At 44.2% G+C, this 22,654-nt stretch overlaps 1 protein-coding gene across 1 annotated transcript in view; it reads left to right on the top strand.

Moving 5' to 3' along the window:
• znf512b (zinc finger protein 512B) overlaps nucleotides 1-22,654 on the top strand; it is a 54,310-nt gene that overhangs the window by 26,062 nt on the left and 5,594 nt on the right. The window contains exons 6-14 of the mRNA XM_055652606.1: nucleotides 2,227-2,298; nucleotides 3,460-3,588; nucleotides 6,472-6,596; nucleotides 8,645-8,737; nucleotides 10,776-10,874; nucleotides 12,519-12,686; nucleotides 16,118-16,312; nucleotides 17,209-17,310; nucleotides 19,977-20,039. Coding sequence (XP_055508581.1) covers nucleotides 2,227-2,298; nucleotides 3,460-3,588; nucleotides 6,472-6,596; nucleotides 8,645-8,737; nucleotides 10,776-10,874; nucleotides 12,519-12,686; nucleotides 16,118-16,312; nucleotides 17,209-17,310; nucleotides 19,977-20,039 — 1,046 coding nt within the window. The remainder of the gene's footprint in view (nucleotides 1-2,226; nucleotides 2,299-3,459; nucleotides 3,589-6,471; nucleotides 6,597-8,644; nucleotides 8,738-10,775; nucleotides 10,875-12,518; nucleotides 12,687-16,117; nucleotides 16,313-17,208; nucleotides 17,311-19,976; nucleotides 20,040-22,654) is intronic.

Raw genomic sequence — 22,654 nt, forward strand, 5'->3', positions numbered from 1 at the left:
TCACATGTCCCAGACAGAACAATGACATTCTTACTTGCAACAGCACAACTGAACTAAACAAAATGAATTCAGCCACACAGCATGAATGTATCTATGGTAGACAAAAGTGCTGGAGAAACTCAGCGGGTGCAGCAGCATCTATGGAGTGAAGGAAATAGGCAACGTTTCGAGCCGAAACCCAAAAGGGTTTCGGCCCGAAACGTTGCCTATTTCCTAAAGTGGTGATTGTTCATTGGAGAATATTTCCTATAGTGGTGAAACGTTGCCTATCTCCTTCGCTCCATAGATGCTGCTGCACCCACTGAGTTTCTCCAGCACTTTTGTCTACCTTCGATTTTCCAGCATCTGCAGTTCCTTCTTAAACACACAAATGCATCTATATAGATCGGAGGTGATTCAGCCACGTGAAAGGATTAGTGCTCGGACAAACAAGATTTTGAGGAGCAGGCAGCACCTTCTTTAGTCAGAGGGCGGTGAATCAGTGGAATTCTTTGCCACACGAGTCTGTGGAGGCCAAGTCAGTGGATATTTTTAAGGCAGAGAAAGATAGATTCTTGGTTCGTACAAGAGTCAGAGGTGATGGGGAGAAGGCAGGAGAATGGGGTTAGGAGGGAGAGATAGATCAGCTATGATTGAATGGCGGAGTAGACTTGATTTGCCCAATGGCCTAATTCTACTCCTGTTACTTAGAAACATAGAAACATAGAAATTAGGTGCAGGAGTAGGCCATTCGGCCCTTCGAGCCTGCACCGCCATTCAATATGATCATGGCTGATCATCCAACTCAGTATCCCGTACCTGCCTTCTCTCCATACCCTCTGATCCCCTTAGCCACAAGGGCCACATCTAACTCCCTCTTAAATATAGCCAATGACTTATGACTTATGACCTTATGATTCTTCTGCCGATCTTGTGGATAGGTGCAAAATCACGTGAGAATAGGCTCATTCATTTGAGGGAATCATTGTTCGACTTTTGATTTCAATATTATCATATCAGTATTATTTCACTGTCGATTTCTCAGTGCTCTCGTAAAATTCTCAAAATATTTCTGCTCACATCAGCTGATGCAGCACTGCCTCCCTGCAGTGATTTTTTAGGTTGTCCACTGGGGCATTTTGCTGGACTTAAGTCGCCCTTCGGGACATTTATCAACTCAAATGCTTCTTTGTTCGATGACAAAGACATAATATAATGTCGATGTTCGATGACAAAAGACATATATTCATGACATAAATGTACTTATTTTGAGAGATTCGTTAGTGTTTTATGGACATGCAACAAAAATGTTGCTAAAAATCTGTACACTTTATGAATGATCAATAACTCCATCATACTATTTGTTATTTCTGATTGTCCAATTGAACTTGTCTCAAAAAGTTGATCTCATACTTCATCTACCTTTCCCGAGCCTCACCTCAATTGCTTCTACCTTTTCACTCACCAAGCTAACAACATCAGCAGCTTAAATGCACATCACCGCCACATCCTGCTGCAGTCTGAAGAAGGGTTTTGGCCCGAAACGTCACCTATTTCCTTCGCTCCATAGATGCTGCTGCACCCGCTGAGTTTCTCCAGCGTTTTTGTCTACCGCCCATAAACTACTGTTCTCCCACCTGAGTGTAGATATCCTTCTGGTCCTCAGATTAGTAGGACCTTCACGACCTTGTGGAGGTTAACCCCCTGTAATTCACTTTGGTCGACAAATTAATTGCAGTGAAAAATGAGAAATACTATTCCTCAAAATTATTCCAAGATTAATTTAAAAAGTGATGCTGCCAAAACCATTAATAATGTTATTGTGCAATGTTTATTGCAATCATTGAATCATAAAGTCTTACAACACGGAAAAAGCCCTTGGGCCCAACTAGTCTACTCCAACCAAGATGCTTGATCTAAGCTAGTCCAATTTGGCCCGTATCCTTCTAAACATTTTATCTAAACTTTCTAAACATTTTCCTAACAATGTACCTGAGTAAAATTCTTTCAGATGTTCTTAACTACTTCCAATGGCTTTATCTAACTTTTTTTTGATATTTTAAAAAATATATATATTTTAAAATGACTCTACCTGTTAAATTTTTGACTGTTTATAACACAGCTTCGATTAAATGAAAGCATTTTGGGCATCAGTTGAAAAGCACGTGTTTGAATGTTACTTAGGGTGAATATACAGTATAACTAAAAAGACTTCACTGATTTTTAACAATCATTTGTTTGAGCAAGGAAGGAAACAGAAGACACCTAAGAAGTTTACAGGAGAACAGCCATCCATATCCGGCACTTTTGGACTGAAAGGTAAAAGAACTAATCAATTGAATTTATTTTAAGATAGAACATGGAAATAGACCACCGAGTCCACGCCAACCATCGATCACCTGTTCAAACTAGTTGTATGTCATCCCACTTTCACATGCACTTCCAACACGCCAGGGACAAACCTGCACGTGTTGGGGTGTGGGAGGAAACCGGAGCACCCGGAGTAAACCCACGCAGTCACAGGGAGAACTTGCAGACTCCGCACAGACAGTATCTGAGATTGGGATTGAACACGGGTCTCTGGTATTGGGAGGCTGCAGCTTTACCAGCTGTGCCACTCTGCCGTTAGTTCAATCTCATTTTATATAATTGGGATTACTCGATACCATACGACACGATATACGATAGAACTTTATTTATCCCAGGAGGGAAATTGACCGTGTTAAATTTTGAAACTTATGAAGGATAAATAGCAGTGTTTTGTTTGTGATCATACATGCCTCTACACCACACCAACACCTTGTTAAAATGTTAAAAAAAACTAGACCAGTGTGGTGATATACAGCGTGCGTGAATAGTTATGTTTACCGCCACTTTGTGGCCTAGCAAGGGTCTCGACCCGAAATGTTACCTATTCCTTCTCTCCAGAGATGCTGCCTGTCCCGCTGAGATACTCAAGCATTTTGTGTCTATCTTTGATTTAAACCAGCATTTGCAGTTCCTTCCTACATAGAAGGTAACAACATGTTGAAAATCCAGCGGCGACCAGAAAGATGCTACGATTCTTTGGGCGACTGAGGAGACGACTCACGACCATACAGGCGACATGTCGCGGGGTGAAGCCTGTATGATCGTGAGTAGTCTCCCAAATAGTCGTACCTTGTTCTGGTCGCCGTTGGATTTTCAACATGTTGCAAATTTTCGGCGACCTGTAACGACCTATGACGGGTGCCAGCAGTCGCCGAAAAAGTCTCGCAAGTGGGACAGGCCCTTTAGTTTCATATCAGCACGGGACTCTGGAAAATGCATTCCAAACAGATTTAATAAAATACCTATAGTTTTGAGTGGAAAATCTAGGGTTAAAAAAAAACACCCTGAGAAATAGCAGAGGCTGTAATTAAATATAGTGTTGGACGAAGGCCATGATTTTCTGAAGGTGTTCTGTGGTTTCTGAGGATTTATTACTTCATTTAATTAAAGGCCTGTCAAAATCAGATGACAAGAGAAGGGGAAAAGGCAAGAAGAAAAATAAGAGCTCATGCACTGAAGATGTGCAACAAAAACCTGTGGGAGTCCATGTAAAAAAAGAACCTGTCACGCATTTACCAGGTAAGGGCATTTCAAAGTCTTATTGATTAGCCATGCTGAAAATACTGAGGCACTTCGCTAAACTCGAGTGTAGAATTGCTTAAACACAACGTGCTGGACTAACATAGGGGGTGTCAGGGGTTACGGTGAGAAGGCAGGAGAATGGGGTTAGGAGGGAGAGATAGATCAGCCATGATTGAATGGCCGAGTAGACTTGATGGGCCGAATGGCCTAATATGGCTCCTATCACTTATGACCTAACTCAGTGGTTCAGGCAGCGTCTCTGTAGGGCATGGCTAGGCAACAATTTGGGTCGGGACCCTTGTTCGATCTGAAGAAGGGTCTTGACCCAAAACGTCACCCATTCCTTCTCTCCAGAGATGCTGCCTGTCCCGCTGAGTTACTCCAGCTTTTGGTGTCTATTCCTTGTTCAGAAGACAGGTTGACAATAGACAATAGACAATAGGTGAAGGAGTAGGCCATTCGGACCTTCGAGCCAGAACCGGCATTCGATGTGATCATGGCTGATTATCCTTGGCCTGGCCAACTGAGTTACTCCAGCACTTTGTGTTATTTTTACAAACCAGCATTCTGCATTTCCTTGTTTCCCTCTAGAACTGTTTGTGCAGTTTTATAATATCCACTGATTGTATCCAACAAATAACGATTCTATTTCATAATCTAATATCTGACTATAATACGAAATGATGAAATGCGATGTCTCTATAAAAAACACACATGAGGGTTATTGTATATCTTTCATAGATTGTTTTACTCCAGGCAAAGATAGCAGCATGCTGACAATTTTTGATTAAAAAATAAATATCATGCACTTCAATTGCTACCTTACATAGACATCAGCTTAAAATCACATCATCAGAACTATATTCATATATTTAAAGAATGATGCCGCTTTCTTCTAGTGGTTTGTTCACTAGGATAGCGGGAGCTAATGAATTTTAAAGCCTGGATTTTCAAGCTGTTTACTGCCTTTGTTTGGGTTTAAAATCCCATTAGCTCCCAATGTTCTGGTCTTATGCATCGTTCTTTTGCTGAATCTGACAGCTGTGTGCAGTTGTTTTAACTTGTGATGTGCAATGCTAACACCCATAAAAGCCAGTTAAATAACCAGCTTTAAACAATTCAAAAAACAGAGATAGATAATGGTGATTGTGGTGAAAATGTTTAATGGAGTCACAGAGTTGTACAGTACCAAAACAGGCCCTTCGGCCCAACCTGCCCATCCTGACCAAGTTGCCCCATCTCTGCTAGTTCCATTTGGTCCATATCCCTCTGAACCTTTTCTGTCCATGTACCTGTCCAATTATCCTGTAAATATTGTTGTAGTACCTGCCTCAACTACCTCCGTTCCATCTGCCCACCAACCTCTGTGTGGAAATGTTGACCCTCTGGTTCCTATTCAATCTTTCCCCCCTCACCTTCAACTTCTGTCCGTTAGTTTTTGATTTCCCTACTCTGGGTAAAAGACTGTGCATCCACCCTATTTATTCCTGTCATGATTCTATGCATATTCTATGCATATCTATAAGACTAGAGGACTATAGCCCTAGACTGCCCAACCTCTCAGCCCCTGAGAGGTTTACCAGGAACATCCTCGTAAATCCTCTCTGGGCTCATTCCACCTTAACATGCTCAGATAGAAAGGGCCTGTCCCACTTACGCAATTTTTTTTGGCGACTTGCCAGCACCCGTCATAGTCGCAGCAAAAATTTTCACAATGTTGAAAATCCAGAAAAAGGTACGACTCGTTGGGCGACTACTCACCACCAAACAGGCATCACCCCATCGACCGTGTCAATGTCTAAAGTACCCTTTGCTGGATTAATGAATAATTAGTGAATTCATTCCAAGGATGCAAGTATTTGTCCTAAATACATTCCTACTTTCAGTCTAAAGAAGGGTCCCGACCCGAAACTTTGCTCATCCTTTTCTCCAGAGATGCTGCCTGACCCGCTGACTTACTCCAGCACTTTGTGTCTATCTTCGGTATAAACCGGCATCTGCAGTTCCTTACTATGCAATATAAGTATTTTGTCTGAAGTAGGGTCCCGACCCAAAATGGTGTCTATCTATGTTCCCCAGAGATGCTGCCTGACCCGCTGAATTACTCCGGCATTTTGTGTCTATCTTTGGTACAAACCAGAATACGTAGTTCCTTGTCATGGAGTCTTATGGCCTGTCCCACTTAGGCGATTTTTTGGGCGACAATAGGCGATTGCCGCAAGATTTTCAACGTGTTGAAAATTTTTAGGCAAAAGTGGCGACAATTTTTTCTGTCGTAGGTTGACATAGGTGCTGTCGTAGGGTGCGTAGGTGAATTCTATTTAACTAGTCCCTGGCAGTCGCCTACAGAGTCGTCTAAGTGAGACAGGCCCAGTCGAGTCGTACAGTGTGGAAACATGCCCTATGGCCCAACTTGCCCACACCGGCCAACATAAGGTCATAAGTGAGGTCATGAGCAGAATCTGGCCATTCGGCCCATCAAGTCTACTCTGCCATTCAATCATGGCTGATCTATCTTTCCCTCTCAACCCCATTCTCCTGCCTTCTCCCAATAACTTCTGACCCCGACACCCGTACTAATCAAGAAACATGCCCTATCTACACTAGTCCCACCTGCCTGTGTTTGGTCCATATCCCTCCAAACCTGTCCTATCCATGTACCTTAATGTTTCTTAAATGTTGTAAAATGTTTCTGAAACGTTGTGTCTCGCTACTTGTATCTAAGTATTTGGATAAGCTGGATTGAATAATTGAATAAGTAATTAACAAGCAAGGCTATATTATGTATTATGTAAAATGAAACACTTGATATGCGCTTAATATGATGGAAACAGATCCCTCGTGTTGCTGTTAATGTTGTGCTCACACTGCTGATCACAGGTAGCCAGGAAGAAAAGTGGCATCAGGAGATTACAGAGAAAGGAGCGATCATCTGTCCTAACTGTGTGACTGTGCACCGAAAGACTGTGGCAGGTTTGAAGAAGCACCTGGAAATTTGCAAGGAGGTATGCAAGGCTTCATTCTTCCAAATGAACACACAAAAAAACGAGCCCCATCATTTTCCAAGTTGGGACAGCTTAATTGAGGTGCATGGCAAATATATCCCTTTCCAAATTGAGATCTCGGAGAAGGGAGGCAGTAAACTAGGGAATTGGGAATGATTCAGGCCATTCTGCCTACACTTTCTAAACTCCAATTTCACCACGAGTGCAGTTAGTGGGCAGGATGAAGGAATGCCTTACATCAATTGTAGACAATGGATTGGGAACTCATTTGGCTTTGGGTCCTTAACGTGTATGACTTGCTTAATTGATCAGACTATCATGGTGAATATGTGGGTCACCTTCCTTCCTCAGTCTAAAGAAAGATCCCAACCCAATACATCACCCATCCATGTTTTTGATGCTGCCTGCCCTCCGTTGAGTTACTCCAGCACTTTGTGTCCTTTTGTGTAACCCAGCACCTGCAGTTCCTTGTTCCAACATTCCTCCCTCATGATTCCATCTGCTGCTTTCAAATTCTCTATCTCCCCTCCGGCTGTTGGTCATGTTCCTCCACTGACCTAACTTTGAAACTAAATAACGAAGGCATCTCAGCCTTTTGGCAAATAAAATGTCCATCTTGTCTCACTTTCAATATTTAGTGTCATTTTGTTTGGTTTAGAGATATGGAACGGAAACAGGCCCTTTGGCTCGCCGGGTCCACGCTGATCAGCGACCCAGCACGCTGAAGGGCCTCTCCCACGTGGGCATCATTTGCGCATCACGCAGATGGCGTGTGAAGATTTTGTACATCCCAAAATCCTGGGGCGCCATGCGCAACCGCACGTCACTGCCTACATCACCACGCACCATGCGCGCGTAATGCGCATCACGTGCGTCGTGACGCGCAAACGACGCCCAAGTATCCGACACACTAGGGACAATATATAATCGTACCAAGCCAATTAGCCTACAAATCTACATGTCTTTGGAATGAGGGAGGAAACCAGAGCACCCGGGGAAAGCCCACGCTGACCATGGGGAGAACGTAAAACTCCATACAGACAGCACCCATAGTCAGGATCGAACCAGGGTCTCTGGCTATGTGGGGCAGCAACTCTACCACTACCCCACTGCTCCCTTGCCACCGTGCAGGCCAATACTGCAAGGAAAAATGTAGCAGGATAGCATAAAGCTACTGAGCAGTTCCTGCAGCAGTCTCGGGCCGAATTAACCCAAGGCAGACTCCAGGGTTTTTTTTTCCAATTAACTTGATGGATTGGTATCCCAATCACTTGGATAACTCACGACCCGTAATTAAAGGGTTTCATTAATCTATATTTACCAGCCTAATGGGCTACATTTGACAGTACTGTAATTAGTTGAACCTCTTTGAACTGAAGTGACCCTTGTCTTGTCTTTATTAGAATGTGTTTCTGCACCAGGAAATGAAAACTGCATTCCTAATAGATTCCCGCAACACCAAGGATTTGTCTCCGTAGTCTCCCGGAAGGGAACTTGGGATCCGTATCTGAGAATAGGTTTGCATTCCAAGATGGCGGCCAACCCAGGCGACTCTTGGCGCGCTCGCCGCGGAAGCAGATCTGCAAACACATATTACAATCGCGCCACGCTCTTAAAGGGCCTGTCCCACTTTCGCGAATTCTCCCGAGTTTTCCCCTTGATTCAAACTCGGAGAATGTTCGGAACAGGTCCGTAGGAGGCCGTAGATATATCGTAGCGGCTCGTTATGTCAGCTGTATGGACTCGGGGCATTAAATGTTGCAATTTTTCTCCTCCCGACTATCTTTTTACTCGAGGACATTTTTCGCCATGCTGGAAAAAACGTCCCGATTTACCTGATGCCCCGAGTACCCACGGCCGACAAAACGATGCCGCTACGATATATCTACGTTATTACGTATTACTACGTTAATAGCTACGTTAATTATTTTATATAGATTTTCTTGCAGAATTAGAGTTAATTCTTTGAGATGATCTGCGACGGTTGTGATACGAGGATACGAGGCAGTGTTACTAGTTGGGTAAACACTTTGCTTTTTTGCTTGCAGTTGCAGGATGCATTGAAATGCCAACATTGCGGCAAGCAGTTTAAATCTAAAGCTGGTCTGAAGTATCACATGCTGGCAGAACACAACAATAAAGTAAGTTCATGACATCTACTTTATCTTTGTCTTTATGCTAATTAATACAAGGTCCACCATCGGTTTTCCGGCAACTCGTGGTCCGGCACTTCCTTTCATCCAGAAAAAATCATGAAAATGCACTTTATATCCCCCCCCCCCCCCCCAGAACTCCCCCCGCAAATGTGTCCCCTAGGCCGGGTGAGACGGCCGATCTCGACCTCATTGGGACCTCCGCGGCCGATCGGCGGGTGGAATTTGCCGCCTGCGGCCGGGACTCTGGATCTCCGGCCCGGCCCGAGCCGGCAGAACCGTTCCCATAGCCGACTGCCGAGGCCGGACTTTGCGGGCCGGTATCTCGGCCAAGGCGGAACGTTCCAGTACCGATGGACTCCTCTCGGAGGCCGTGACCTCTGTTTGGTCCAGCAACATGGACAATCCGGAAAGACTCTGGAACCAAGTGTGCCGGAAAATCAGTGGTGGACCTGTACACCCATCCCAAGTTAATTTGGTAAATTTCAGCTCTCTTCGATAAATCTTACCTGCTGGAAGAGGGCAACAAGATATTCGGGCCCTACAAATTGCAACAGGCATGGTTCCTTGATGGGACCACGCACAGATTCTATAAAGTAGCTCCTGGTATTTGAATGAATGAATGTATGAATTAATGTATGAATAAATGAGTGAACACATGAATGCATAAATGAATGAATGAATGAGTAAATGAATCAATCAATTAATTAATCAATCAATTAATTGATTGATTAATTGATGATACTTTAATGTCACTTGTGACAAGTCACAGTGAGATCATTTGTTTTGCATGCGGGGTATGTAAAGTGTCACCACCTAAAGGGCACGACAAAGTTACAAATGTTTCCTTTTTACACATATTTCAGGAACAATAAGACTCTTCTGTGCAGCAGCCTCACATGTCTGTAAACTGGGTTAACATATGATGAGCGTTTAGAAACATAGAAACATAGAAAATAGGTGCAGGAGTAGGCCATTCGGCCCTTCGAGCCTGCACCGCCATTCAATATGATCATGGCTGATCATCCTACTCAGTATCCTGTACCTGCCTTCTCTCCATACCCCCTGATCCCTTTAGCCACAAGGGCCACATCTAACTACCTTTTAAATATAGCCAATGATGGCCTCAACTACCTTCTGTGGCAAAGAATTCCAGAGATTCACCACTCTCTGTGTGAAAAATGTTTTTCTCATCTTGGTCCTAAAAGATTTCCCCCTTATCCTTAAACTGTGACCCCTTGTTCTGGACTTCCCCAACATCGGGAACAATCTTCCTGCATCTAGCCTGTCCAACCCCTTAAGAATTTTGTAAGTTTCTATAAGATCCCCCCTCAATCTTCTAAATTCTAGCGAGTACAAGCCGAGTCTATCCAATCTTTCTTCATATGAAAGTCCTGACATCCCAGGAATCAGTCTGGTGAATCTTCTCTGTACTCCCTCTATGGCAAGAATGTCTTTCCTCAGATTAGGAGACCAAAACTATACGCAATGGAGACCAAAACTTTAACGGCACTGGGCCTGTACTCGCTGGAGTTTAGAAGGATGAAGGGAAGACCTCACTGAAACTTACTGAATAGTGAAAGACTCTCCCACTAGTGGATGTGGAGAGGATGTTTCCACTAGTGGGAGAGTCCAAGACCAAGGGTCATAGCCTCGTTATAAAAGGGCGTACCTTTCGAAGGCAAATGAGGAGTAATTTCATTAGAGGGTGGTGAATCTTGGAATTTGTTGCCATAGACGGCTGTGGAGACCAAGTCAATGGGTATGTTTAAGGTGGCGATTCACAGGTTCTTGATTAGTACGGGTGCCAGGAATTATGGGGAGAAAGCAGGAGAATGGGGTTGAGAGGGAGAGATAGATCAGCCATGACCTAACAGCCTAGTAGACACGATGCGCCGAATGGCTTACTTCTGCTCCTACGACTTCTATGAACATAAACACTGTACACAATGGATGAAATAATAAAATGGAAACACGAAATTCTGAAGTTATATTAAAGCAAGATTTTTCATGGCCTATCTTTCAGCCTGTGATGAACACAGAGAAGTTACTGGATGAACAGCAGGAACGTGACAGACTCCGAAGTGTTCTGAAACAAATGGGAAAACTGAAATGCCCCAATGAGGTGAAATTCGTTCCAAATTTTTTTTTAAATGGAAGGTTAATGCTGAATTTGCTTCTCAAAATGTTTTATTTTGGATAGTTATTGGGGTTAATAGTGGGAATAGTTGTTCTTGCTTGCTGGAACCACATGGCAACAATCACAAACCCCTCAATAGCAGAGGCATCGTTTAGACTTCAGAAATACAGCGCGGAAACAGGCCTTCCACCCACCGAGTCCACTCTGACGAGATCACCCCGTAGACTAACACTATCCTACATACGAGGGGCAATTTATCATTTTTAACGAAGCAAAATTAACATACAAACCTGTGCGTCTTTGGAGTGTGGGAGGAAACCGTAGCACCCGGAGAAAACCCACGCAGGTCACGGGGAGAACGTACAAACTCCGTACAGACAGCACCCGTGGTCAGGATCGTATCCTCTGGCACTGTAAGGCAGCAACTCTATTGTTGCACCACAGTGCCACCCGGAAATTACATTGATATCATTTATAGTTTTAAGTTATATACAGTGGCTTGCAAAAGTTTTCATACCCCTTGAACTTTTCCACATTTTCTCATGTAAAAAAATTTGAAAACCATGTATCATTTTCCTTCCACATCACAATTATGCACCACTTTGTGTTGGTCTATCACATAAAATCCCAATAAAATACATTTACGTTTGTGGTTGTAATGTGACAAAATGTGTAAAAGTTCAAGGGGTATGAATACTTTTGCAAGCCGCTGTAGTTGCAAGACAGGAACACTCTGAACTTTTCACCTCAATGGGATATTTCAACAGGAGGGTGAGGGCCAAGTGGTATTGCAATTGGAATTGCTGCAGCGGGCAGGGGAGGTGCAATTGGAATTTTTTTCAAGGGGTATGAAAACTTTTGCAAGCCACTGTATATAGAAACATAGAAATTAGGTGCAGGAGTAGGCCATTCGGCCCCTTCGAGCCTGCACCGCCATTCAATATGATCATGGCTGATCATCCAACTCAGTATCCCGTACCTGCCTTCTCTCCATACCCTCTGATCCCCTTAGCCACAAGGGTCACATTTAACTCCCTCTTAAATATAGCCAATGAACTAGCCTCAACTACCCTCTGCGGCAGAGAGTTCCAGAGATTCACCACTCTCTGTGTGAAAAAAAGTTCTTCTCATCTCGGTTTTAAAAGGATTTCCCCCTTATCCTTAAGCTGTGACCCCTTGTCCTGGACTTCCCCAACATCGGGAGCAATCTTCCTGCATCTAGCCTGTCCAACCCCTTAAGAATTTTGTAAGTTTCTATAAGATCCCCTCTCAATCTCCTAAATTCTAGAGAGTATAAACCAAGTCTATCCAGTCTTTCTTCATAAGACAGTCCTGACATCCCAGGAATCAGTCTGGTGAACCTTCTCTGCACTCCCTCTATGGCAATAATGTCCTTCCTCAGATTTGGAGACCAAAACTGTACGCAATACTCCAGGTGTGGTCTCACCAAGACCCTGTACAACTGCAGTAGAACCTCCCTGCTCCTATACTCAAATCCTTCTATGTTTCGTAGTTTCTGATTGGAAGCAATTATGAAATAAAACAACTATAACAGAGTAATCTGAAAAAATATTCCTTGGGCCTGTCTCTGGATTTGTGGCACTGTCTTTACATATATTGTCTTCCTAGGGATGTACAACAACATTTACCAGCCTAATGGGCTACCAATATCATCTAAAAAGATGTGGGAAGGAACCGCAAGATATTGAAAAAGCTGTTTTCATTTGTGAGCATTGTGAGAAAGAATACAAATCAAAGGCTGGTCACGACAATCATGTAAAATGTGAACATACAGAGGTAAGAGTTCTTGTATTCACACAGTGGATAATTGTTCACAGGGATTAGGCAGGCTAGGACTTTATTCCTTGCAGCGCAGAAGGCTAAGGGATGATCTTAATCTCAATAGCAGAGGCTATGACTTCAGAATTAAGGGACAGAAGTTTAGGGGTAATATGAGGGGGAACTTCTTGACTCAGAGAGTGGTAGCGGTGTGGAATGAGCTTCCAGTGGCAGTGGTGGAGGCAGGTTCATTGGTATCATTTTAAAATAAATTGGATAGGCATATGGATGAGAAGGGAATGGAGGGTTATGGTATGAGTGCAAGCAGGTGGGACTAAGGGGAAAAAAAAGTTGTTCGGCACAGACTTGTAGGGCCGAGATGGCCTGTTTCCGTGCTGTAATTGTTATATGTTATATATATGTTAATAGAAGCCTAGAAACTCATGAGGGGACTGATGAAGGGTGAATGTACAGTATAGTTTATCCAGGGGCTTGGAATCAAGAACCAGAGGACTTAGATAGACACGAAAATGCTGGGGTAATTCAGCGGAGCAGGCAGCATCTCTGGGGAGAAGGAATGGGTGTTGCATGGATAGGTAAGGTTTAGAGGGACATGGGGCAAATGTGGGCAAACAGGATTAGCTTAGGTGGGATATCTTGGTTGGCATGGGGGTGGGAGATTGCAACCTTCACGTGGTCCGCCCTGTTTCGATGAATGCAATCAACCTGGAGAAAAAGGACGGGTGACATTTCAGGTTGAAACCCTTCTTCAGACTGAAAATAGAGGGCGGGGGTGGGGGAGAGCAGGAACCAGAAGCAGGAAACGGTCAAACAAATGAGATATAAAACACTTAGCTTTAGTTATATGGGCGAAATGCTATCCAATAAAGGCTCTGGAAAATGTCCTCGGAATGGTGCCAGACATTAATTCCAAGCCCCTGGTGTAACATCTTCACAGAAAATGCAACTCAAAGTGCAGCCCTCTCTTCCAGTTCAGATTCAGATTCAGATTCAGATTCAGATGCAATTTTAATTGTCATTGTCAGTGTACAGTACAGAGACAACGAAATGCATTTAGCATCCCCCTGGAAGAGCGACATAGCAAAATGTTAGGCCTTAGATTAAGTTTCGGGGCGGCACGGTGGTGCAGCGGTAGAGTTGCTGCCTTACAGCGCGTACAGCGGCAGAAACCCGGGTTCGATCCCGACTACGGGCGCTGTCTGTACGGAGTTTGTACGTTCCCCGCATGACCTGCGTGGGTTTTCTCCGAGATCTTCGGTTTCCTCCTACAGTCCAAAGACATACAGGTTTGTAGGTTAATTGGCTTGGTATAAATGTAAATTGCCCCTAGTGTGTGTAGGATAGTGTTAGTGTGCGGGGATCTTATAGAAACTTACAAAATTCTTAAGGGTTTGGACAGGCTAGATGCAGGAAGATTGTTCCCGATGTTGGGGAAGTCCCGGACAAGGGGTCACAGCTTAAGGATAAGGGGGAAATCCTTTAAAACCGAGATGAGATGAGAACTTTTTTCATGCAGAGAGTGGTGAATCTCTGGAACTCTCTGCCACAGAGGGTAGTCGAGGCCAGTTCATTGGCTATATTTAAGAGGGAGTTAGATGTGGCCCTTGTGGCTAAGGGAATCAGGGGGTATGGAGAGAAGGCAGGTACGGGATACTGAGTTGGATGATCAGCCATGATCATATTGAATGGCAGTGCAGGCGCGAAGGGCCGAATGGCCTACTCCTGCACCTAATTTCTATGTTTCTATCACTGGTCAGCGCGGACTCGGTTCGCTGAAGGGCCTGTTTCCATGCTGTATCTCTAAAAAAAACATTTAATTAGGACTTGACCTTTACTTGGGAAGAAAGACTACTATTATTAAAGAAAGGATGTTTCCATGGGAATTATCAAACATATCATACATTCTGCAAAGTTTATGCAGCAGAAACATTAATCTTACAACACAATCTTAGTAAACATGCTTCTGCCACATTGACTTGGTGTACTATTATTCACAGGTCAGATATTTGTAGGTACGGGGCCAACTGCAGAAATTAAACACAGAATGCAAACAACATTGGCAGAGTTTTATAATCTTTCTTTCCGACTTTATTTGGAAAAGCACCAGTTCCTCATCAATTACTGTAGCCAATCTATGGAGCGAAGGAAATAGGCAACGTTTCGGGACGAAACGTTGCCTATTTCCTTCGCACCATAGATGCTGCTGCACCCGCTGAGTTTCTCCAGCTTTTTTGTCTACCTTCGATTTTCCAGCATCTGCAGTTCCTTCTTAAACACTGTAGCGAATCCTATTCTCCAAAAATGCCTAAACACACTTGATTGAGGGATTATGATTTATAATAAACCGATCTGTGATTTAACGTACAATTTGTGGATTAACTTACAATTTGTCTTGAAGAACCTCCACCTGAAATGTTTCTTATTCATTTTCCCCACAGATGCTGCCTGACCTGCTGAGTTCTTCCAGCACTTTGTGTTTTGCTTATGATTCCAACATCTGCAGTTCCTTGTTTTGTACATAATTGCCAGTTTAAAATGATTTCACTTCATGAGACATTCTTTATTAATTATCTACCCACCTTTAAACCTGATGGTCAACATTAAGAGCAAATAAGATGAGGAAATAATTTTACATGCATGTTATTGTAATATGCAGTTCGTTCTCATCTCAGAGAAGAATCACATCTATAGGAACTATTTGTTTAAGAAGGAACTGCAGATGCTGGAAAATCGAAGGCAGACAAAAATGCTGGAGAAACTCAGCGGGTGAAGCAGCAGCGTCTATGGAGCGAAGGAAATAGGCGACGTTTTGGGCCGAAACCCTTCTTCGGTTTCATTTAGAGATTCAGCAAGGAAACAGGCCCTTCGGCCCATTGAGTCCATACCGACCAATCATCACCCATTCACACTAGTTCTGTTATCCCACTTTCAAACACACTCCTTACAAACCAGGGGGGTAATTTACAGAGGCCAATAGAGGTAACTGATGTGGTCACATGGAGAACATGCAAACTCCACCATCCCAGGTCAGGATGGAACCTGGGTCTCGGGCGCGGTGAGACAGCAGCACCACAGCTGCGCCAATGTGCCACTCTATATGAAGTATGAATCATGTATCAATGAGCTATGCATCAATTAAGTGATCGGAGAGATCTGCAAGCAGGAACTGCAGGTGCTGGTTTAAACCGAAGATAAGGCACAAAAAGCTGGAGTAACTCCATCTATATCTCTCGTTTCCCTTATCCCTAACCAGTCTGAAGAAGGGTCTCGACCCGAAACGTCACCCATTCCTTCTCTCCAGAGATGCTGCCCGTCCCACTGAGTTACTCCAGCTTTTGCGTCTACCTTAGTAATAGGGGAGAAATGGATAGTATGTGTTTTTGAAGCGATGACATTGATGATAGCTATTCCAATGGAATACCGTTCAGGTAACTGATGATTCTGATCACAAGTCGGTTGATGAAGAGTTGGAGAATTCATTTGAGAAGACTCCGAGTGGGCGTATTCGCCGAAGATCTGCACAAGTGGCTGTCTTCCATCTCCAAGAAATTGCCGAGGATGAGCTGTCAAAACTTTGGACTAGAAGAAGAAATAAAGATGACCTAGTCCCGGACATCAAGCGAGTAAGAGCCTATTTATTTCAATTAAGGTGCCATGATAATTGTTAATGCAACTTCAATTAAAAAATGTTGATCAGTACAGATGTTCTTGGAGCAGAATTAGGCCATTTGGCCCATTGAGTGTACTCTGCCATTCAATCATGACTGATCTATCTCTCCCTCTCAACCCCATTCTCCTGCCTTCTCCCCACAACTCCTGACACCCGTACTATTTAAGATCCTATCAATCTCCACCTTAAAAATATCTATTAACTTGGTCTCCAGAGTCTTCTGTTGCAATGAATTCCACAGATTCACCGTAAAGAAATTCCTCCTCATCTCCTTTCGAAGATGGGAGTTATTTATCTGTCAAAGTGTTGGGAACATACCTGTAAAAGCTGTTTCCCCTTGGTCCACTATCCCATGAAGCGAGTTTACCTAAGAGCTCTCCCGAGTTTAATAAAAAATCAAACTCGTGGTACTTCATGTTGAGTATTTTTTTACTCTTGGAAATTATTCACACTGTTGAAAAAACCAACACGCAAAGAGTCATCTGGCTTGGGCGCCATCTTGCCTCGTTCTAAAATAACATGTTGAAATTTTTTCGCTGACAATTGTTGCTGTCGTAGGTGTTGTTGTAGGTTACCACCAGGTGTCATAGGTGAATTCCATTAAAACTAGTCCCTGGCAGTCGCCTGAACAGTCGCCCATGTCGGACAGGCCCATAGCTCAGCGGGACAGGCAGCCTCTCTGGAGAGAAGGAACAGATGACGTTTCGAGCTGAGACCCTTCATCCAGCCTGAAGAAGGGTCTCGGCCCGAAACGTCACCCGTTCCTTCTCTCCAGAGACGCTGCCTGTCCTGCTGAGATACTCCAGATACTCCTACCTTAGTGAAATCTTCTTTCTTTTTTTGATGCAGCTTAAGTACACCCGTCCTGGATTCCCCACGTTCAACCCCACACAACTGGAAAGTTGGAAAAATGAAGTCAAAGAAAATGGTCAGATCTGCTGCCCAAATAACGTAAGTTAAAGCAGCACTAGTTATATTTTCGATATTTCCATCTCTACATCAGCGGTGTTTTGTGTTATCTTATTTCACTCCTGACTCTCCCGTTCTATCTTTGGTATACCTTCCTTGACCCAATTTCCAGCAAATTAACCACCCAACCTCCGATCTCAGTTCCCACGCTACTGGGTCCTGTTGACGTTTTTCTCCATCCACTCTTAAAACTGCTGTTATAAACGCTCCCCTTAAAATAATACACAGCATCTCCAGCAGGGTGGCGCTGTGGCGCAGTGGTAGAGTTGCATCCTCATACCCCTGTCCCACTTAGGAAACCTGAACGGAAACCCCTGGAGACTTTGCGCCCCACCCAAGGTTTCCGTGCGGTTCCCGGAGGTTTTTGTCAGTCTCCGGCAACCACCTGCAACCTCCAGGAATCGCACGGAAAACTTGGGTGGGGCGCAAAGTCTCCAGAGGTTTCCGTTCAGGTTTCCTAAGTGGGACAGGGGCATAAAGAGCCTGTCCCACTTTCACAACTTAATTCAAAACTTCAGCTGAGTTTAAAGAACCTAAAAAAAAAATCACGATCGTCGTGATCTACGAACTCGTACCACCTTCCACGACTATGTTCACAAACTCCTACGAGTATGTCTACGTATTCCCACGACTATTTCGATGCCCTCCCTACGAGTAAAAAGTTGCAATTTCTTTCATCCCGACCATTTTTTTACTCGTGGTCATTTTTTATCGGGCTGGAAAAAATGTCCAGACTTACCTGATGCCACAAGTACCTACGGCCGGCATAACGAGCCGCTACGATATATCTACGAACTACTCCGACCTCCTACGGACTCCGAGATTGTTGGTTTCCTCCCACACTCCAAAGACGTACAGATTTGTAGGTCAATTGGTTTGGTAAATGTAGACATTGTCCCCAGTGGGTGTAGGATGGTGTAAGTGTGCGGGGATCGCTGGCCGGCGCGGAACCGGTGGGACGAAGGGCCTGTTTCCGTGCTGTATCTCTAAACTAAATGAAACCACATCTTATCTACATCTTTTTCTAACTTCAAACTCACCCCAATGTTGCTTGTGTCCCTGTGTTTGGAGCAGCCACCAAAAGGCCATCAGATTCAATATGATGATGTCTTTTTGGGAAGGACATTTCCTTCCTTGCCCGATCCCAGTCCACCGCGACATGACTGGTGACTTGCTGAGGTATTCAGTTCACTTCAGGAGCAAATAGGGGCAAGCACACCTGGTGTCAAGAGTCAAGAGTCATATGTCCCAGGTAGACAATGAAATCCTTACTTGCAGCAGCACAACAGAATATGGAAACATGGTACACTGTAGGTAACCAATATAATAAACGAGGAAAAACAAGTTCAGTGTGTGTATACATACACCTACTCACACATACGCGCACATTTTAATATATATATATACTCACTTATATATACACACACGCATAAAAGCAAACAATAGTATGAATGTTAAGGATGGTTTGCAGTCATGAACTATTTCGTTGCTGCCTTGCCAAATCTCTGAATGGACTCGCCCCGCCGTACCTCTCTGAGCTGCTCCACCCATACGCTCCTGCCCGGTCCCTCAGGTCAGCTGGTCAGCTGCTCCTGGAGGTACCGAGGTCTAATCGGAGGCTCAGAGGGGATAGAGCCTTCTCTGTTGCTGCTCCGGCGCTCTGGAACACCCTGCCGTTGCACATCAGACAGGCCCCCTCACTGTCCATCTTCAAATCCAGTGTTAAAACACATTTGTACTCCCTGGCTTTTGACCATGCCTGAGACTTTGCTTCTGTTTTTTATTGTTTTTAATGTTTCTTTATTTTACATGTCTTTTCCTACTATTTCTTTTGATTGTTATTATTGGTGTGTATTAGCTTTTTTGTCAATGATTAGTGATGTACAGCACTTTGTTGCAACTATGATTGTTTTTAAAGTGCTCTATAAATAAAATTATTATTATTATTATTATTATCATTGGAACCAGCTTCAGAGCAGACAGCAAGAAATGTATCTTCCCTCTCTGAGCCTCATTTTTACTGCTCAGTCTGCATCACAATATTATCCACAACTCACCACTGGACTTCCATCTGTATATATGTATATTACATATATAGCGCCGCAGAATTGTGCACCTATCCCCCCCCCCCCTTCTCCCTTCTGTTTTTGTTTTTCTGTTTCTTGTTTTTTGTACTAAATTATATGTATGCACTGAGTACGAGCAGCTTTTAATTTCATTGTACATGTATAGTGACAATAAATGACATATCTCTATCTATCTATCTATCTATCTATCTATCTATCTATCTGTTGGGTCTGATGAAAATACACACGCACACACACACACACACACACACGCGCGCATGCGCGCGTGTGTGTGTGTGTGTGTGTGTGTGTGTGTGTGTGTAGAAATGCAGATGCCGGATTAATCCGAACATTGACATTAAAAGCTGGAGTAATTCAGCGGGGCAAGCAGCGTCTCTGGAGAAAAGGAATAGTTGACGTTTCGGGTTGACACCATTCTTCAGACTGAGAGTCAGAGGAAAGGGAAACGTCACCTACTTCTTTTCCCCAGAGATGCTGCCTGACCGGATGAATTAGAGAGATAGAGGCGGTGATGGAGAGACACATGGAACAAATGAACATTTTGCACGTTCTTTGTTTCAGCATTGTGAAGCAATTTACTCAAGTTTTTCTGGACTGAAGGCTCATCTAGCAACATGTACTAAGGTCAGTTGGAAAATAAATGTGTGAACGTGTTTGCTTGGCTCATTATGATCTAGTAGGTGAATTTCTTGGTCTAGCAACAATAACTAAACTTCAGTTTCAGTTCAGTTCCAGTTGAGTTTATTGTCACATGTACCAAGGTAACTAGGTACAGTGAAAAGCTTGTGTTGCGTGCTAACCAGTTGTCAGAAAGATAATACATGATTACAATCGAGCCATTTACAGTGTATAGTTACATGATAACGTTTAGTGCAAGGTAAAGCCACATTTCCGATCAAGGATAGCCCGCGTGTCTACAAAGAGGGAGGTAGCTATTCAGCACTGCTCTCTGGCCGTGGTAGGATGGTTCAGTTGCCTAATAACAGCTGGGAGGAAAGTGTTCCTGAACCTGGAAGTGTGCGTTTTTACACTTCTGTAACTTTTGCCTGATAGGAGAGGATAGGGAGTGGCCAGGGTGTAACTCATCCTTCTTCTTCTTGCGTATGGCGTGCACAGCCTAAAGTTATAGGTCAACTTGTTCTATTTGATCTTATTTGATTGACAATAGACAATAGACAATAGGTGCAGGAGTGGGCCATTAGTTATATCTAACTCTCTCTTGAAACCATCCAGTGAATTGGCCTCCACTGCCATCTCTGTGGCAGAGAATTCAACAGATGCACAACTCCCTGGGTGAAAAAGTATGTCCTCATCTCAGTTGTAAATGGCCTACCCCTTATTCATAAACTGTGACCCCTGGTTCTGGACTCCCCCAACATCGGGAACATTTTTCCTGCATCTAGCCTCTCCAATCCCTTAATAATTTTATACTTTTCTATCAGATCCGCTCTAAACACTTCCATTCTTTAGGGTTATGCCCCTGTCCGACTTTGGAAACCCGAACGGAAACCTCTGGAGACTTTGCGCTCCACCCAAGGTTTCCGTGCGGTTCCCGGAGGTTGCAGGTGGTTGCCGGAGGTTGCAGGTAGTGGAAGCAGGTAGGGAGAGTGACAAAAACCTCCGGGAACCTCTGGGAACCGCACGGAAACCTTGGGTGGGGCGCAAAGTCTCCAGATGGTTCCGTTCAGGTTTCCTAAGTGGGACAGGGGCATTAGAATTGTAGGGTCATGTAGCATTCTTTTACGTACATTGGAGGGGAGGAAGATGTTAATATGACAGAGATGCAAAGTGCTGAGATCCAGAGGTGCTTCTGTGGAGTCCTCGTGTGTCACTCTCTAGACATCCAGTAGGGGGCATGGAAGCCCAAACAAGTCGGATTCTATTATCACAGAAGCTCAAGAGATTGCAGATGTTGGAATCTGGAGCAAAGCAGATGTGAGGACATTATATCACCGCTGCACAAGATGCTGGCGAGGCCACATTTGTGTTCAGTTTCGGTCACCCTTCTCGAGGAAAGATGTTGTTAAGCTGCAAGGTAGACAAAAATGCTGGAGAAACTCAGCGGGTGAGGCAGCATCTATGGAGCGAAGGAAATAGGTGACGTTTCGGGTCGAGACCCTTCTTCAGACTGATGTGGGGGTGGGGGGGTGAAGAAGAAAGGAAGAGGTGGGGACAGTAGGCTGTGGGAGAGCTGGGAAGGGGAGGGGAAGGAGGGAGAAAGCAAGAACAACCTGAAATTAATTAATTAGGTATTGTTAATCTGGAAAGAGTGCAGAGAAGATTTACGAGGATTTTGGGCCTGAGCTATAGGGAGAGGTTGGGCAGGCTAGGACTGTATTCCTTGGAGCGCAGGAGGATGAGGGATGATCTTATAGACGTGTATATGATCATGAGGGGAATATATAGGGTAGATTTAACGGGGTGTGTAACAGAGGCACCCCGTTAAATAATAACACGTGTAGCAAGGAACTGCAGATGCTGGTTTACACGGGGAATAGACACAAAATGCTGGAGTAACTCAGTGGGACAGTCAGCGTCTCTGGGTAGAAGGAATGGGTGACGTTTCGGGATGAGACCCTTCTTCAGACTGACGTTTTTATGGTCAATAGGCAATAGGTGCAGGAGTAGGCCATTCGGCCCCTCGAGCCAGCACCGCCATTCACTGTGATCATGGCTGATCATCCACAATGAATACCCCGTTCCTGCCTTCTCCCCAGATCCATTGACTCCGCTATCTTTAAGAGCTCTGTCTAGCTCTCTCTTGAAAGCATCCAGAGAACCAGCCTCCACTGCCCTCTGAGACAGAGAATTCCATAGATTCACAACTCTCTGTGTGAAAAGGTTTTTCCTTATCTCCGTTCTAAATGACCGACCCCTTATGCTTAAACAGTGGCCTCTGGTTCTGGACTCCCCCAACATAGGGAACATCGGGAAGGGTCGAGACCCTCTTCCAGACTGACGTTTCGGGGCGAGACCCTTCTTCAAATAGTAACACTCCGACCTACTGTTCAGGTGCGGTTTAGTTTATGTAAACTGGCATTTGTACCTCCCTTATGTGGAATTTCTGCTCCACTCTGTACCACACTAGCTTTCTGTTGAGTGATTAGTACACATAGGATTTGAGTATAGGAGCAGGGAGGTTCTACTGCAGTTGTACAGGGTCTTGGTGAGACCACACCTGGAGTATTGCGTACAGTTTTGGTCTCCAAATCTGAGGAAGGACATTATTGCCATAGAGG

Source organism: Leucoraja erinacea, chromosome 21 (genome assembly GCF_028641065.1).
Source record: "Leucoraja erinacea ecotype New England chromosome 21, Leri_hhj_1, whole genome shotgun sequence".
NCBI lineage: Eukaryota > Metazoa > Chordata > Chondrichthyes > Rajiformes > Rajidae > Leucoraja > Leucoraja erinaceus.